Source organism: Engraulis encrasicolus, chromosome 21 (assembly GCF_034702125.1).
Source record: "Engraulis encrasicolus isolate BLACKSEA-1 chromosome 21, IST_EnEncr_1.0, whole genome shotgun sequence".
NCBI lineage: Eukaryota > Metazoa > Chordata > Actinopteri > Clupeiformes > Engraulidae > Engraulis > Engraulis encrasicolus.
This window is the reverse complement of record NC_085877.1, coordinates 36644673-36662763: the sequence shown is the minus strand read 5'-3', so window position 1 is coordinate 36662763 and position 18091 is coordinate 36644673. Positions and strand designations below refer to the sequence as shown.

At 42.7% G+C, this 18091-nt stretch overlaps 1 protein-coding gene across 3 annotated transcripts in view; it reads left to right on the top strand.

The window, feature by feature from the left end:
• Window positions 1-2552: 2552 nt before the first annotated feature.
• Window positions 2553-18091, top strand: part of mtmr1a (myotubularin related protein 1a) — a 36356-nt gene continuing 20817 nt past the window's right edge. The window contains exons 1-8 of one of the 3 annotated variants that reach the window (XM_063186660.1): window positions 2553-2883; window positions 3607-3715; window positions 4983-5006; window positions 7570-7593; window positions 10657-10713; window positions 11442-11476; window positions 15581-15584; window positions 16860-16905. In XM_063186660.1, the coding sequence (XP_063042730.1) occupies window positions 2741-2883; window positions 3607-3715; window positions 4983-5006; window positions 7570-7593; window positions 10657-10713; window positions 11442-11476; window positions 15581-15584; window positions 16860-16905 (442 nt within the window). In that variant the 5' untranslated portion in view covers window positions 2553-2740. Of the gene's footprint in view, window positions 2884-3606; window positions 3716-4976; window positions 5007-7560; window positions 7594-10656; window positions 10714-11441; window positions 11477-15580; window positions 15585-16832; window positions 16906-18091 lie in introns of all 3 variants that reach the window. The other 2 variants (XM_063186658.1, XM_063186659.1) reach the window with 2 other exon arrangements.

The following is an 18091-nucleotide window of genomic DNA, read 5'->3' as shown; positions in this document are numbered from 1 at the left end:
CTCAAAGGGTAAGTTGTTAGCCTGTTAGCAACTTCGGTAGTTGTCAATGGGAAAATGCATTGAAAGCAACAAAGTAGCTACTGTAGTAAGCAACTTTGGTTTCCAGAAATTCACCCCAGGGGTGCATTTCTGGAAAGCGTAGTTCTTAGCCATTTAGCAACTTCTGCAGTTGTCAATGGGAAATTGCATTGCAAACAACAAAGTAGCTAATGTAGTTAACAACTACGCTTTCCAGAAACGCTCCCCCAGACTTGCCGGCTATATCGGGGGGCCCTAGGCTGATGCAGACGTGTTGGTAGAAGATGCCTACAGTACCAGACAAGACAGGTGCAGGGCAGATGGAAGTAGTTCAGTTCAGTTCATCTCAAGAGAAGGTTTGCACACACCCAGAAGTGTATGTACCTAGGGTGGTTTCTTTTATTTTCTTTTATTTTTTTTTATTAGTTTTGGATGTTCTGACAGGTTTACAGCAACATGTTTGAACTTCTAGAGTTATCTGTTTTTGGTTTTGAAACGAGTCATTAAGATCCAAGATGGTGTGCTTTTATGGTTTGCCATTTGTAACATTCAGAATTGTTCTGTGTGGACAGGAAATGCAGGAGGGGGTCTAGTGCTCCAGACATCTTGTTTTTTTCTGCAAATGTGTGTTAGTGCGTGAGAGAGGAGAATATGATGATGATGATGATGATGATGATGATGATGATGATGATGATGATGATGCAAACCTGCTCCAAGATCTGTGTGCTGCCTTGAAGGTAACTTCTCCCCGGAGCTACTGTATCGAAAGTGCTGCCCAAGAAAAGCTCAACTCACTTAAAGACTTTGACCTCAATGAGGAGATGCAGTTATAGAAAACTAAAATAAAAAAACACAATAGCATGTGCGAGATGAAAAGAATAAAACGACTCAAAAACAAAAGAAAACACAACACAAGAACATTTTTGCGGTTGGTTGTGTTTTTATGGGAAAAGGAAAGAAGAAAAAAAAGAAAAAAAATCTATTTTGTTTATTTTTGACTTTGTACAAGTAAAATAACTGTAATTACCTCAACAAAGCCTATTTTACTGTTCAAATCTCTATTGTTGTAAGATAATTATTTTATTTAGTGTAAAAGTTGACAGTTTTATAAAAAGGAAAAGTAATAAGAGAAAAAAAACAATGTTTGGTTGGTTGAAGCGTTGGTAATTTGTGGATTTTTCCTCCCTTGCTTCCCATATATATTAATTATTATTTCCTTACTTCTCTTTATGGTTTACCTAATGGGCATTTTGATTTTGATTTGATTTGATTTGTGTGCTGACATGGATGAATGCCGTGTGGACCTTGTCCCACCGGTCATATTAGATATGACTGTTGTAGCGATATTGGCATCTTTTCCCTCTACACAACACATTTATGTGTTCATGTGCTGAGGGAGATTTGCACTATGTATCACTTTACTCCGACATGCTCCCCGCCCTTATTTTTTTTGCTTTTATTTGACTCCTTTACCATTTTTTTTGTACCTTTTAATGTAGACAACATAGTTTAAAGGGATTTAATATTTTTTTGTCATTTACTCATGTACTCTACACTGTTTGTTGGCTGGCTCTTGTTTTGTAAATAATGCTGATTAAATTAATTTAAAGATTTCACAAAACTCCCTTGCTGTGATGGTGTGGTCATTTGGAGGGGAAAGAAACATATGTTTAAAATGTTTTATTTTTTATTATTCTGTCCACTCCAGGGGTTACTGTCCACTCCAGGGGTTTTACATCCCTTGCTGTGATGGTGTGGTCATTTTGGAGGGGAAAAAACAGAAATGTTTAAAATGTTTTATTTTTATTATTCTGTCCACTCCAGGGGTTAACTATGAAGTAAAAGTTGACTTTTACAGATCAACTGATGCAACTATTTCTATGTAATAGGCCTATCAGGTATTGGCCTAACTATGTAATCAGGTAGTGGAATATACTAATAATCACATCATTACATATATACTGTACATAATTACATCTTTACATATTTCCACTTCTACTTCTACTTTAATTATACAACACTGGTCCACTCTGATATTTCATATAAAAAAAAGCCTAGCCAGTGGCCTAGCAGTCTGATTATAATACTGTCAATTCAACCTACTTGTTCAGAGAAATAATTAATTTTCTGTTTGGGAAAATGCCACCTCAATATTTACCACCCACGTTCCCTTCTCTTCTACTATTGTAGCAAGTGTCTCAGGCCCGCTTCAATGCGAGTTGGAACATATTTACAGTCTCAAAGTATAGCATAGCTCTCCTATTGCTCCCCGCTGGGGAGGGGTGATGTGGCGGCTGGATGGTGCTGATGCTGAGTGTTCGCCGGAGCAGTTGTCGAGAGCAGAGCCGTCGTCGTCATCATCATCACCACAGCAGATGCCTGCAGAGAAAGGGAATGAAATGCATGCCGGGTAATCTGAGGTGGCCTGCTCTTCTTCTCTCCGCTTGGGGTGTGTTCGAGATAGTCGCTTCCTCGAACAAATAAACATACGCGCTATTTGTCAGCGGCGCAGCAGCAGCAGTGCGCCAGCGCGGTACACAGGAAGCGGGGAGGTAGCGGTAGGGGCGCCCGCTGCTGATTCGGCCGAGGGATTAGGAGGCGGTTTTTTAGCCCATGGCATCCTGAAAATAAGAGGCGTCAAAGAGTCGACCCAGATCTGTCAGCACAGGAAGGAAAACCAAACTGATACAATATTGTGTGTGGGGAAGGAAACGTGGGGAGAATGGATAAGCAACCCAGCGCTGGCTCCGGCTCTGGCTCCGGCTCCGATAGTCCGGCTCAGCCCCCAGTACCACCCGGCAGAAAGCCTCGGACACTGGGAGTAAACACTGGATCAAGGCAGGCGAGTGTGGAAACACTTGACAGGTGAATTTGCAGAGGTTGCGTGCAGTTCGGTTGAAGCGGATTTTCGTGAAATATGCATGCTTGTGCGTAAAACATGTCGGGCGCTGGTGCATAGTAACTGTTTCCGTGTCGGTGCTTGGTCGCTGAAGACCGTATTTTTTAATTAAATATGGTATTATTTATATAGGCCTATATAGTAACCCATTATTTATTCACATTACACATATTGGTGTTGTTTTTTTGGCGAGCAAGCATTAATTGTGTACCAGGAACTGTGCTACGACTGTGCATCGTGAATTCAGAGGATAACGGTACAGTCAAGACCAGTTTTGTTGATGTGATAATCCGTACCACAGTCGATGGCATGTAGTCTTGCACAGTTACCTATAATCCAACAAAGACTGCACATATAGCATAAGACTTTGACTTTCTCGAATTAATTAAGTAACAAGTCTACAAATGTTACCCAACACTGTTGTTGTGAGGCCTGCCCTGCTTTGGGAGAGGGGTAGGCTACCAAAACAACACCCTCCAAGCATGCCATCCTCCAAAAACAACAGATGTCCCATTTATGCATGTAGCCAGCCATCTCCTAAACGTTACACTGTTGACTTTTTAGGGCAGTTGCGCTGCGCCTTTACGGATGATCACAGATGTTCGTCATGCGTTTTGCATTACTGACGGGCCGGACGGTATTTGACAGCTTCGCTTCCTGTACTTAACTGTCACCTCTCTCATTCGTAGTCCCACGGGCTCTCACGTGGAATGGTGCAAGCAACTGATAGCTGCTACACTGAACAGCCAGATCCCGCCGGGAGGCGGCCCGCCCGAGGTTCCTTCGCGTGATTTGAAGGCAAGTTATATCTCCCTCCTCAGTGGTGTGGTCATACTGACTGCACACGGTGGTTCCCAAACTTTTTCTGCTGAGACTCCTATTTGGACTCTGACAAGGATAAAGTGAATACATTAACCATACAACAAGTGAATACTATTAGGCCTACTACTAGGGGCTATATCATATGAAAGTATGTATTCAAGTGAAGTTAAAGCCCACCTGGGAAACTCGAACTCCCGTTGTCATTGTGACACTGCTCATTGGACACAACAAAATTGCATTTATGCCTCACCCATGCAAGGGGGCAGCCCCCATTGGGGGGATGGTACCATACAGGTACCTCCAGGGTGTACAGAAAACCAGAGGGGGGGATATGTTTCAGATTTCAAGCAATACAATGGAGTTACATTAAACTGTGATTAAAATCATGTAGAAAAAGTGACAATATCAAAACCAGAAGAGGGGACAATTCCCTCCCCCCCTACAAATCGCACCCTGGGTACCTCAGTCATGGAGTAGGACGGGGAAGAGCACTGCTTAATTACTCAACCTCACCAACCTGGCGGGTCGAGAGTCGAACCGGCAAGCTTTGCGCTACAAGGCTGCCACCCTAACCTCTTACCCATGACTAGGGCTGCACGATTATGGAAAAAAAACATAATCACGATTATTTTGGTCAAAATCATAATCATGATTATTAATCACGATTATTGATTTTTGCAGATTTTTTTGAAAATTATAACAAGATGAAATATAGCCAAGAATGAATTACATACGGGATGAGCAAAATAAAATGAATTGTAATAATTATGTAAAGCCAATAGCATGAAACTTAAGTGGACAGATTTCTGGCCAGAAACACCAGCCTGTCAGTATGTTCTGGCTTCAAGGACGCTCTAAAAAGTAGGTCACTATTGCCACGATTAAATCACGATTAAAATCATGAGTTCGATTTCACTATTTTATCACGATTTTGATTATTTTTCGATTAATTGTGCAGCCCTACCCATGACTGCCCTCGGTTATCCATGACTGTTATAAACAGTGCATTTTTTCCTTGTCCCCCCCCTCTCTCTGCAGTGCTTCTGTGACCCTCTTTAGGTATCTGACCCCAAATTTGGGAACCACTTGTGTAACACCATCATATTAGTAATCCAAGACTGATATATGAATCCCATATTTGGTTAACTCTCACAAGAACTGTTAACTAAAAAGACCACAGAGAACAAGTGCGCATGCATGACGTTTCTATATGAACAACACATATTCTTTTCAACAGCAACAGGTTGGAAGAAGAACCGATCTCAGGGTAAGGGGCTGTAGCAGGTGTGTGTGTGTGTGTGTGTGTGTGCGTGTGTGTGTGTGTGTGTGTGTGTGTGTGTGTGTGTGTGTGTGTGTGTGTGTGTGTGTGTGTGTGTGTGTGTGTGTGTGTGTGTGTGTTTGCCTGTGTGCTTGTGTGTTTGTGTATGCGTGCGTATGTGCACAATTGTTGTATGTGGATAGCCAAATAGCACAGTCTCCGTTTTTTTTCCACAGCCGCCACTGCTTCTTGCCCTGTAGTCTGTCTTATGTTTAAAAGCCGAAACACAGTGCAGTAGGTGAGAGGCAAATGGTGTGTGTGTGTTGCTGCCAAAGTTTCACTGCCCCGGGGCTCCTTGTTACCTGGAGGTGGCTCAGCTCAGCTCGGCTCGGCTGCGTCTGCGTCTGCGTCTGCCTGCTGCTTTTCATGGCCGTTTACATGACACCCTGTCCCTGGCAGACTTCCTGTGTGTGTGTGTGTGTGTGTGTGTGTGTGTGTGTGTGTGTGTGTGTGTGTGTGTGTGTGTGTGTGTGTGTGTGTGCGTGGATCTCTGTGTGTGTGTGTGTGTGTGTGTGTGTGTGTGTGTGTGTGTGTGTGTGTGTGTGTGTGTGTGTGTGTGTGTGTGTGTGTGTGTGTGTGTGTGTGTGTGTGTGTGTCTGCGTGTGTGTGTGTGTGTCTGCGTGTGTGTGCGTGTGTGTGTGTGTGTGTGTGTGTGTGTTAGTGTGTGTGTGTGTGTGTGTGTGTGTGTGTGTGTGTGTGTGTGTGTGTGTGTGTGTGTGTGTGTGTGTGTGTGTGTGTGTGTGTCAGAGTGCACTGCACTCACTGCCTTTAAATACATCACACGGGGCTGCTTACACTCTCCACACCACCTCCACACGGAACAGGCCCAGCAGCAGGGGTGGAATGAAGTAGAAACAGAAGCTAATGTTTTCAATATGGTGAACCAAGATAAAGCATAGCATCATGTGTCATCATTGCTCATTCTCCTATTACATTACATTACATTACATTGCATTAATTGGCAGACCCTTTTTAACCAAAGTGACTTACAATCGGGGACATAATCATAGTCAACATCACTAGCAAATACAAAGTGCACAGGAAATATGCAGAACAGAAGTACGCTAGCTCAGGGGTTAAGTAGAGTACACATACACATACACACACACACACACACACACACACACACACACACACACACACACACACACACACACACACACACACACACACACACACATACACATACACAACACATCAAGCTATAGTATAGACTCTCTAGACTATAGAGTATACTATATATACTACTGTATATACTGGTACTATAGAGTCTAACCCGGGATGGGGTCAGCTCAAGAATTAGTGTAGTAGACTTCTTGAAGGTTGAGAGTGATGTGCTTAGTCTTGCTGCCTCTGGGAGATTGTTCCACCACTGAGGAGCAATGACAGAGAACGCTCTTGACTGGGATCGCTTAGAGCAGGCAGCAGGGCCAGACAGTTGGTGTTGGAAGAGTGTAGTTCTCTTCCAGGAACATAAAGCCTATCAAGGAGGTCTACTGTCTTAACCCATTTTAGCCTGAAGACACATATACGCTGTATTCTAATGCAAAATGAGGGTCCTAGCTTTTAAATGCAAATTATTTAATGTTTGTATGTGCTTCGGAGGCTGAGATATTTAGGATTCAAGGATATTTATTTGTCATATACATGGAGACACTTTCGTGTCACTTGTAATGAAACGCATGGCCGATGCATAACAAGTGTGCAGAAGAAAGATGAAGAAGAAATAAAATAAAAATAAAAGGTGTGTGTGTGGGTTTTGGATGTGGGTGTGGGTGTGTGTGTGTTCAATTTAGGATTTAATAGGCAGAGGGCACCCTTTCCCAAAAAGGGCTTGGGCTAAAATGGGTTAACCTAGGATGCCTGTCTCTGTTTAATGTTCCCTGTCTGTCTTTGTCAAGCAATGTTTGTGTTGTAAAGGTAATGGTACACTGTGCCACTTTTTTGAGTGATTTCAAAAGACTCCAACATGATTGGCTCCTGATTTTCTGATAGAATAACGGTATGTACTGTAAATCAGTTGTTTGCTGCTGGTCTTGATAAAAGTGTTTTAGTGGTAATTTAACCATAGTTTTGGCAAAGGACGCGCTCAACTTCTTGGAAAAACGAATATCTTTGGGTGCGCAATAAAATTGATCAACTTAAGGTAGAAAGTTCCGCACTCACAAACTGCGTCTCATTATTTATTTATATTACCACCATGTCCAAAAAGCAAACGCGTTTCAGCTATCAAGCCTTCATCAGTGCGTGGTGCGTGGTGAACGCTTGATAGCCGAAACGCGTTTGCTTTTTGGACATGGTGGTAATATAAATAAATAATGAGACGCAGTTTGTGAGTGCGGATTTTTCTATCTTTAGTGGTAAACCATCCAAGCATCGTCTTATCCAGTAACATTGCTCAAAAAGTTGCCCTGTGTATCATCACCTTAATGGTGGTTTGTAAGTGTCTGCATGTTTGTGTATTAACTTCCCCTGTCTGCCTGGTTTGTGTCTGTGATCCAAGGTTTCCAAGGTAACCAAGAGGCCCAATCTCAGGGTAAGAATGTGTTGTGTGCTCAAACTGTGAAAGTGATATTTTTTTGGCACTTTTGTGTCTTCTGTGAGATATTGAGAGGATGATGGCGACTTTGCCATTTTTTCCTTTCATTGCTGATTACAGACTCTCTTTTTTGTGTTGTCCTTAGTGTCTCAATGCAATTTTGTCTGTACTTTTCTAATTTTCTTTACTTTCCTGTACTTTTATGAATTCTCCCTCAATTATCTCTCTCTCTTTCTAATTTCCTCTGAATTTCCTCTGAATTTCCTCTGAATTCTCTCTGAATTCTCTCTGAATTCTCTCTCTCTCTCTCTCTCTCTCTCTCTCTCTCTCTCTCTCTCTCTCTCTCTCTCTCTCTCTCTCTCTCTCTCTCTCCATTTCTCTCTCTCTCTCTCCCTCTCTCTCTCTCTCTCTCTCTCTCTCTCACTAATCCTGCCCCCAGCATCATGCATCTGTTGTTTGGGTGGCAGATGGGGTTTTTGGTTATTTGTGCATCTTGTCCTCTAATTCTGGACATGGCCAAATGTGTGCACTGTTGGACACTAGCAGTCATTCATTCAGTCAGTCAGTCAATTAATACATAAACAAATCAATACAATACATAAACAAGCAAACAAACAAATAAAAAGATATATGAATTAATGAATAAATAAATGAATAAGTGAGCCGTGAACTCCCTCTGCTTTAGCATTGAATAGAGCGAGAGATGTGCATTACTTTGTGTAGGCCTAGATAAGGCTCCCACGTCCTTCCAATAGCCAACGACATAACCCACTGCTATTAAAGGGACACTGTGCAGGAAATGGTCAAAAAAGGTACTGCAACTATGCTGCACATTGAAACTGGGCTGCCTATTGCCAAATTTGATCTTTATATGAAAGTTCACTAAGTAATAAACAAATATTTTCTGGTATGGTCCAAGTACAGTCATTTTTGCAGCTAAAAATGGCTATTTTTGAAAATTCAAAATGGCGGACCATGGAGAAGATCCCCCTTTTCATGTAAAGTGCAATTTTTCCAGTCATAATGAATACTTAGAATTTGATGGTGGTGTTAAGTATTCATGAAAAAGGTAACATTAGTGAATGGGCAGCATGAATTCTGGAAATAAACAACTAAAAATCTCACACAGTGTCCCTTTAAGATAATCCAATGCTACTACTTTATAGCAGAGGTGTCAGAAGTGAAAGCAGAAATGAAAAAACTACAGTGCTACAGTTTCCTTTCCACATAGGTGACTTCACCTAGTAACTGACCTACAGTCACTGTAGACCACAGAAGGCTCCGGATTCAAGGTTTATTTCTTTTAATAACAACACAGTCTATCAACCTTACTAGGTACAATGGTATAATTGGTGTAAGAAATATGTAATATCATGTACCGCTGTTGTACTTGCACTTTATTTGCAATGTTTCACTATTGCGGTGGATCTACCACATTACGGGTACAGGGTTTAGGGTTAGGGTGAGGGTTGGTACATGGAAGTACACTGCTATTACATTGTATTACATATTGCTACACTGTTATTACACTGTAGGCCTACCTAATGTGGTAGATCCACTGTAATAGTGAATCAATGAAATAAAGTGTAACCAATTTTTTTTACTTTTGACACCTCTGCAAAAGAGTGATAAGTTCATCATCTTGACCACCCAGTGTTCTGTGTAGCCAGGGGCGGTTTTAGAAAATCTGAGGCCCTGGGCAAAGAACAATTTCGAGGCCCCCTTTATATTATTAATTTATAATCGATGGTGTTTAAATGCAGGCAGCGGCGTAACAACGGAAACATGGGCCCAAAAGCAAGATTATCTAGGCGGGCCCCATCGAACTGCGGCCTAGGGCCCCGAAAGCTTAAATTGCAACCGCATGAAAAATCGATGCATAAATGTTGATTGACGACGGGGCCCCTGACTGGACGGGGCCCCGGGCAATTGCCCGACCTTGCCCAATGATAGAACCGCCCCTGTGTGTAGCAGTGCAACGATTAACATCATCCTCTTCCTGCTGCTATTGTTTTCCGCGTGCGGTTGATCGTCATGTACTAACTGTATCGTCTAGTTTCTGACACATGTGCACAGAACTTCCACCTCTGTCAACCTCTCCCTGTGACTCCTGGCCTGTCATCTCACTTCCTGTGTGTGTGTGTGCGTGTGTCTGTGTGTGTGCGTGTGTCTGTGTCTGTGTCTGTGTCTGTGTGTTGAGTGTTGAGTGTGTTGAACTTGACCTTCAGTCCACAGCGATGTCTCTGTACTATTGAATACTTTTATCTTCCTTCGTTCCTTCGTTCTTTTCACTCTCGTTCGCTCTCTTCTTGCAGTGTCACTCTAGTTGCAGCAATAACCCCATACTTCATATCTCTCTCTCTCTCTCTCTCTCTCTCTCTCTCTCTCTCCCTCTCTCTCTCTCTCTCCCTTCTCTCTCTCTCTCTCTCTCTCTCTCTCTCTCTCTCTCTCTCTCTCTCTCTCTCTCTCTCTCTCTCTCCCCTCTCTCCCCTCTCTCCCTTCTCCTCTCTCTCTCTGTCTCCCCTCTCTCTCTCTCTCTCCTCTCTCTCTCTCTCTCTCTCTCTCTCCCTCTCTCTCTCTCTCTCTCTCTCTCTCTCTCTCTCTCTCTCTCTCTCTCTCTCTCTCTCTCTCTCTCTCTATCTCTATCTATCTATCTCTCGCTTCTTGCAATCTAATTTGGCTAATGGAAATAACACTTATCTTCCATCATTCTTATCCTTATACTCCCCTCTTGCGGTCTTACTCAAGTACCAACCCTAACCCTCTCTCTCTCTCTCTCTCTCTCTCTCTCTCTCTCTCTCTCTCTCTCTCTCTCTCTCTCTCTCTCGCTCTCTTTCTCTTTCTCTCTCCATTCTTGCTGTCTTACTCGAGCACCAACCCTAACCCCCCCCTCATTCTTGCAGTCTTACTCAAGTACCAGCACTAACTCCACTCTTCCCTCTCTGTGTGTTTATATTTTCCCCTCTCCTCTCTCTTCCCTTCCTTCCTGTCTGTCTCTCTGTGCTTTTGCTTCTTCCCGTCCCCCGTCCCCCCCTCGCCGTTTCCCATGATGCCGTGCAGGACTGTGATGGCGGTCAGGGCTCTCAGTACGACAGCGACTCTGAGCTGCACTCACACGCCATGGCAAGTCTCTCCTACTGTATCTCTTCAGCCCCCACCGCATATACAGTATAGACTACTACCAGAGAGAGTAGAGAGAGAGAGGTTCCATTAGCCCATTGTTTCCTGGTTCTATTATGGCCCCCCTTAGGTGCTGTTTATACATACCTGGGTATTTTAATAAACGAACATTTTGCTTAGCGAAATATTTTCGTTCACATCAAAAGCAAATACGCATACATGTGCTGTTGAGAGCTGTCATAAATACGTTAAGCCTGTGGGCCGTAAGTAGTGCCATTCAAGTCTCCGTTTATCTCTGTTTATATACAAACGCTAACCGGAGATTTTAAAAAATCTCCACTTTTGCCGGAGTTTTTTTGGAGCTTCGTTTATAGAGGGAAAACCTTCGTTTGTTTGTGAACGAAAGGCACATCCGAAGGGGAATGTCTGCGTATATCAAAATACCCGGGTATGTATAAACACCGCCCTAGGCAGACCTGAGGGCTGTTCTATTCAATGCTAGGAGCATTATGACACGCCCCTTTAGGCAGACCGGAACCTGGTCATGTTAGGTGCCCATAGAAACCTATTATGTTGGCATATCTCTATACTTAAAGAATCTTTGCTACTACAGTGTTTCTCAACCTTTTTTAGGCGAGGCACCCTTTCAATTCATGAAAAATTTCAAGGCACCCTAAACCAACAAGCCGTAACATGGCATCGCATCCGATACCACACAAGCTTAGAAAAGTAACACATTTAGAGACGTCACACGACCTACGTTCGAAGTTGCAGCTGACTGGGGCGACCTATCGTGCGTAAATGGCAGATGAAAGATTCCACTGACTAGCATTAACTTACCAATTTAGACAAATATGTGTTATATTACATTATTTATTTATCAGCCACGTTTCCGCGGCACCCCTGAGGGAGGTCGGCGGCACCCCAGGGTGCCCCGGCACCCCTGTTGAGAAACACTGGACTACTATTATGTCCATCCATGGCTTTCGACTTTAGATTATAGAACGATATCAATTTCTTAGGAACACCAAGCGAAGACAAACACTACTGTTGCAGGTGCAGGCCATTCTTTTACTTCATAATTGAAGTGTTCACCACACACATACTTATGGGATTCACACTGCCTCAGGTCACAGCGCCCACCTGTGGGGTGGCATACATAAATACAACAAGGCAACCCGCATACATCACAGCTACGGCCCGGGATGCAGACAAGGGGTGGACAAACAGGGTCAACGGTCCCTGGCCCAGGGGGAGAGGAGGCCCACAATTGGGTCCTCACTACATTGTATGTATTAGGTGGGGGGGCCCTTATAGATGATTTTGGCCATGGGCCAGGCCAAAGCTGTCTGCAGCCCTGGCCAGAATGTCAACACGCTTCCTACATAGTGCACATAAGAGGTTGCGGCTGATATTTTGGACCCCATGGGAAGTCTGTCTCCTCTTCAGCTCTTCAGCCTCCTATACTGTAGGGCCCTACCCAAGATGTTCACTCGCTTCCTACTTCATAGGCTGCGACTGACATTTTGACGCCATGGTAACTCTCTCCCTTTTCAGATCATCAGCCTCCTATATGGCCCCATCATCTACTCAGCTCCACGATCCAAAATGTTCACACGCTTCCTACTCAGTGCACTTCATATGAAAGGGAAATAAGCGAAAGCCCATTGGTAAACTCCAACTCCCATTGTCATTGTGACACAGCACTCCACAGCACACAAGTGAACACTGCACACTGCACACAACGAAATTGCATTTATGCCTCACCCGTGCAAGGGGGCAGCCCTCAGTGGCGCCCCATGGGGAGCAGATATGCCAACGGTACCATGCTCAGGGTACCTCAGTCATGGAGGAGGATGGGGGAGAGCACTGGTTGATTACTCCCCCCACCAACCTGGCGGGTCGGGAGTCAAACCGGCAACCTCTGGGATGAAAGTCTGACGCCCTAACCGCTCACCCATGACTGCCTTTCATAGGCTGCGACTGATATTTTGACCCCATGGCAAGTCTTTCTCCCTTTGCAGCTCTATAGCTCTTCAGCACTTCAGCCTCCTAATCGGCCCTATAAGTCTACTCTACTCTACTCTACTGTGCAAAATGTTCACATAGGCCTACTTCCTACTCAGTGCATACTGCATAGGCTGCGGCTGATATTTTGGCAGCCCCAATTATAGTGAAAGAGTGAACCTTTCAGATTCAGCAACGTTTTATACCCCATTGTCCATTGTTGTCAACCAGAATATTTAGGACCAATTCAAAATCACTCACCTGTTCACTGTATAGTAACCAGTCAGTGGAAAGTGGAAACATGGGAGCAAAGTTTCTTTCTTCCTCTACCTTGAGTCTCAAGCTCTCTCGCAGTCCAACTTAGTCTGTCATGTTTCTGACCGTATAGCCAATTTCAATTGCGCTTATACACTTTAAAATATTTACTTATTCGTCATAGTGAATCTTTGAATGTGACACAGACATGCATGTGCACTATAGAGTGAATGTATGAACATTTTGGATGGTGCCTTTTTCTGCCACCTGATCAAACGTCTGGGTTGCTATCCTGCTGTGTGTTTTTTTTCTTCTCTTTCTTAACTTCATTTCAGCACAGTCTTGTATCTCTAATTTTGAATTCCTCATCAACACTTTTAACCTAGTCAGTTAAAGGAAGGTTTAATGGTTGAAATTTTGAGTTTGTGAATATAGTACTAACAAATGGTTGATTAAGCTTAACACATCTGCCCTACAAAGGTAAAGTGCAGTAACTAATCCAACATTGAAACTGAGAAAAATGCCTTCAAAGTATTGGTATTAGGTTGGATATTGTAGAGTAGGGAGGGGGAATAAGCCCCCCTTAAGGAAAAGGTATTTTTTCTCCAAGTAGATGTTAACCATCTGTGTTAATTTCAACCATAGTTGGTAACGACAGTGAGGTGAATAATAACCCATCATGGAAAATTGGCCAAAGTTAATCCTTCATGACATTTTAAACAAAAACAAAAATTGTGCTAAAGGGACCTTTTACCCCGCTAGTGGGGTAAAAGGCCCCCCATGAGGTGGGGTAATAGGCCCCCCTAAAAAAACAAACAAACTACTTGGTTCACTGATTGTTTTCTTCAACCAAACAATGAAAGAAACTAAATGCCAATAAATAATCAAAATTTGTATGATTTTATTGTAAATACAACGTAATATGAAGCTTTTAGGCTACCTGTGTAAATACTTATGTACTGACGCCAGAATATTACATGACTAGCCATAAAATGTTACTTTCCTCCTCTGCGTCGCTAAAATGCTATCCACAGCGGATGTTTGTTTATCCCCGTGGTCAGGACTATTCATAGCAACAATGCAAATTGAAATTTGTGCCATCTAGTAGTCAAAATGGGAAAAACGGGCAGGGGGCGTATTACCCCGTGGGGGCGTATTACCCCGTGGGGGCGTATTGCCCCTCTCTACTATAATTAATGCCAATTTTAGAGCAATATCTCTAAATTGGGACATATTTGGACCATAAGGCTTTGTCACAAGATAAAGGAGGTGTAATGAAGACAATTTTCAGTCAAAACTCAATTTTGACAAAATATGTAGATACTGCACGTTGCCTTTGTATGGCTAATAAATAATGAATCGCTTATATTGACAGCTTAACATGTATTAGTAATGAATATAAAATGAGACCGACCATTCACATGGGAGGTTATGGAACATGATGGGGGGTATGCTATGCAGAAGCATGGCTGAGAACTGCTGTAGCCGAGCTAGCACATCCTCACAGCTTCCCACCCCTCCACTGCAGCACCAGAGAGAGTAGAGAGAGAGAGGTTCCATTGGCCCATTGTTTCCGGGTTCTATTATTGCAAGGGGGAGGGGGGGAATCCCCCTTTAGGCAGACCTAGGCAGACCTAAGGATTGTTCTATTCAATGCTAGGAGTATTATGACACGCCCCTTTAGGCAGACCGGAACCTGGTCATGTTAGGTGCCCATAGCAACCTATTACATTGGCATATCTCTATATCAGAGGCGATTCCTCTTTGAGTACAAGGGAGGCGCCGCCTCCTGTCCAAAATCACGGAGAAATAGTATGTAAACTAATGCTTTACACGACTTAATATCATTGCTATTTCAGACCCAGCTCCATAGATGCATGTGCTCAATTTAGAGATTAAACCAATCTGTAATAAGATCCCGAGGCTCGCACGAGTTTTTTTTTCGCTCATGACAACGCAAGCGAGTCGAGTCTCAATGGACTTCAATGGCATGTGGGATTGTGCGCTTTTTCAATGGCAAAATGCTAAACGGTCATTGGCTATTGCCGTGAAATTTTTTTAATTTTGAGACTGAGCCTCACTGGGAGTGAATGGAGAAGAGAGAGGAGGGGGGAGGGACCGGAGACTGGAGCTCCGACTTGTGATTGGGTGAACCCCGTGTCAGTAGGCTACAGTAGTTGATTTCATTTCGAAATGCGGATATGTTATTAATTTGACTGAGAAGTTTCGTCGTGATAACCAGTGGGGAAGCTATTCATTGCGTTGTACTCCAGTTTTGTGTACATATTCTTGTAAACCTAGTGTTGCGAATAAAGTCTTAATAGTGGCACGTCCTTATCCTTTTTAATCTCCCAATTCAAAAGTTGAGGTTGCCTACTTTTCGTTATTGCTAGCTTGCAAGAAAGCTAGAGAGCTATGCAAAATGAAATGCCAAGCATTGTGGATTAAATTCTGGCGAATTCCAGTCGTCCTTATGAGGAGAAAATGAATATCAAGGAGCAGAGCAGAGCACTGCCTAATATTGACTTGGTGAAAAAGGTAGGGAAGAACAAACTTTTCTTTTGAGCTTTCGTGGTGTCTGATCAACTGGTTAACTGCCAAGTCCCGTGAGTGGCGAGTCCTTTCCTACTGTGCTGTTAAGCCGTGCACCCAGTAATGAACAAAGACAACGAAGGCAAACTTTATCACATCATTATGTGGCGGAGGTAGGCCTAATGAATAATAATAATAATAAAAACATTTCCCTATGAATAGGCTACAAGGGGGATAATGATTAATGATTAACAAATTTGTTTCAACAAGAGTCCTTCAGTGTGTGAGGGCAGGCCATATGTGACAGGTGTGTGTCAAAATTGCCCCCCCCCCTTTTTTTTTTTTTTTTTTTGCGTTCTGGACATATTGTAATTGAACAGCCTCCCCTGTTTGACAGACTACCAGCCGCCACTGCTCTATATACTTAAAGAATCTCTGGCAGCACTCTGGTTAAACCATCAAGACTTCCTGTCCTGTTCGACTGCACGGAGCACTAGCCTCTACACTATAGTACCACAGAACACTGTTCAGGAACAGCTGCTGTTCAGATCATGTACAGTTGATTGATCTATTTTAAATATGCTCTGGCATGGTCGAGTGTCCTTGTTTTCCCAGGACTTTACAGGCAGCTCATACGTGTTATCGTCTCAAAGAAACAGTATGGTAGTTGTAAAAGAAAAGTGAAAAAGTGGATCGCACTCGGGTTCTTCTTTTTTCTTTTATTTACATAGCAGCAGAAGTGTAGACAAACGTTTCGGCTGTTGCCTTCGTCAGAAAAGCTCAGGTTTAAAGATACTAAATTTATCATGAAGGAAAGTATGAATACGGAATAATGAAAGAAAACAAAAAAAAAATACATAGCCAGTGTTCAGAGAGGCATGTTGCTTGATGGTCTGGATGAAATTTGTGAGTGTATACTTAGCTTTATTAAGACTTCTTGCTTGAATGTTAGTGTAGGTAGATTAACATAATCATACAACATATACTCATACACAACATATACTCAACTATACTTATGCTGTATATTTAGGAGGTCCTTTTGTGTGAATGTTTATGTAGATCAAATTTCTGACTAGATAATTATTCAAAGTTAGGGAGGCGTTGAATGTTCATCCAGATAAATAAATAATTGCTGGGGCTTTTTTGTCGTCGTTTTTTGTATGCTGGTTTGGTGCTGTGGCATGGACAAATCTTTACATGTATTTCTCTGAGAGTGACATTTTTCTTTTTCTTATTAATATAATTTCTTTCTCCTCTGTGCTGCTGTGGTGTGGTGCTGTGGCGTGATGCTGGGGTGTGGTGTGGTGCTGTGGCGTGGGCAGGTGTTTGGTCACCAGCCTGTGGTGCAGATGGACGAGGTCCCCCTGGTCCCCGGAGAGACCATCAAGGCCACCGGTCAGTACACTAAAGGCTCTTTTCAGTCTGCTTCGTACATGACGGTTATTTTCTTGCTATTCATGTTATGGTGTGATGAACATTTTGATTTTGATGATTTTTTTTAAACGATACTGATTTTTGTCATTTTTAAAACTTTTTTTAACAATATCGGCCCAAAATATTGGCTTCAGGGAATCGGCTCTCCATATCAGGCATCGGGCAAGGATGATGGGAAAAAATCGGTATTGCATTGGCCATTAAAAAACCTGTATCGGTCGACCCTTATTTTCCGCTGCCGGTTTAGGCCTACTGCTCGACACAGCGAGACTCAGGCGCCACTTTTTGCTTTTCGAATAGGCACCACGCGACACAGCTCAATCGTAAAGCAAAGTTGCATTGTGTTGAGCTGTAGGCCTACCAGAAAAACGGCAGTGGAATAGAGCCGTAACCTGTTCTCACAACACACAGTCGCTCAGAAAGGATATAGTAATATAAATAGAAAATATGAAGTCACTGCCACCGCCACCACACAATGGAGTGGATTTGACCATGTTGTAGAATAGATAATGTGGTGGTGATAACGGCTTATTGTCTAAAGTGTGCTTCCTTCAAAACAGAAATACAGTTGTGTTTAGACGCTTACATGCAGATGTTAACACATACCTTTGAAGAATTTGTGTTTTTTTTTACATGAATGGTAAAATAACACACAAAATATGGTTCTTTCAGTCATTGTCAGTGGTTGGATCATAATCACACTACTCAAGCCTGTCCGTGTGTCACAGACACAGTAGTTTAGTTTTCTTAGTGTTTTCTAAAGACACTTTCAGAAACAGTGGGACTATTTACTAGGGCTGCACAATTAATCGAAAATAATCGAAAATCGTGATCAAATCGTGAAATCGAAGTCGTGATTTTAATCGTGATTTAATCGTGGCAATAGTGACCTACCCTTGAGAGCGTCCTTGAAGCCAGAACATACTTGACAGGCTGGTGTTTCTGGCCAGAAATCTGTCCACCTAAGTTTCATGCTATTGCCTTCACATAATTATTATAATTCATTTTATTTTGCTCATCCCGTATATAATTAATCTATAATTTTCAAAAAAATCTCCAAAAAAATCAAAAATCGTGATTAATAATCGTGATAACGATTTTGACCCAAAATAATCGTGATAATGATTTTTTTCCATAATCGTGCAGC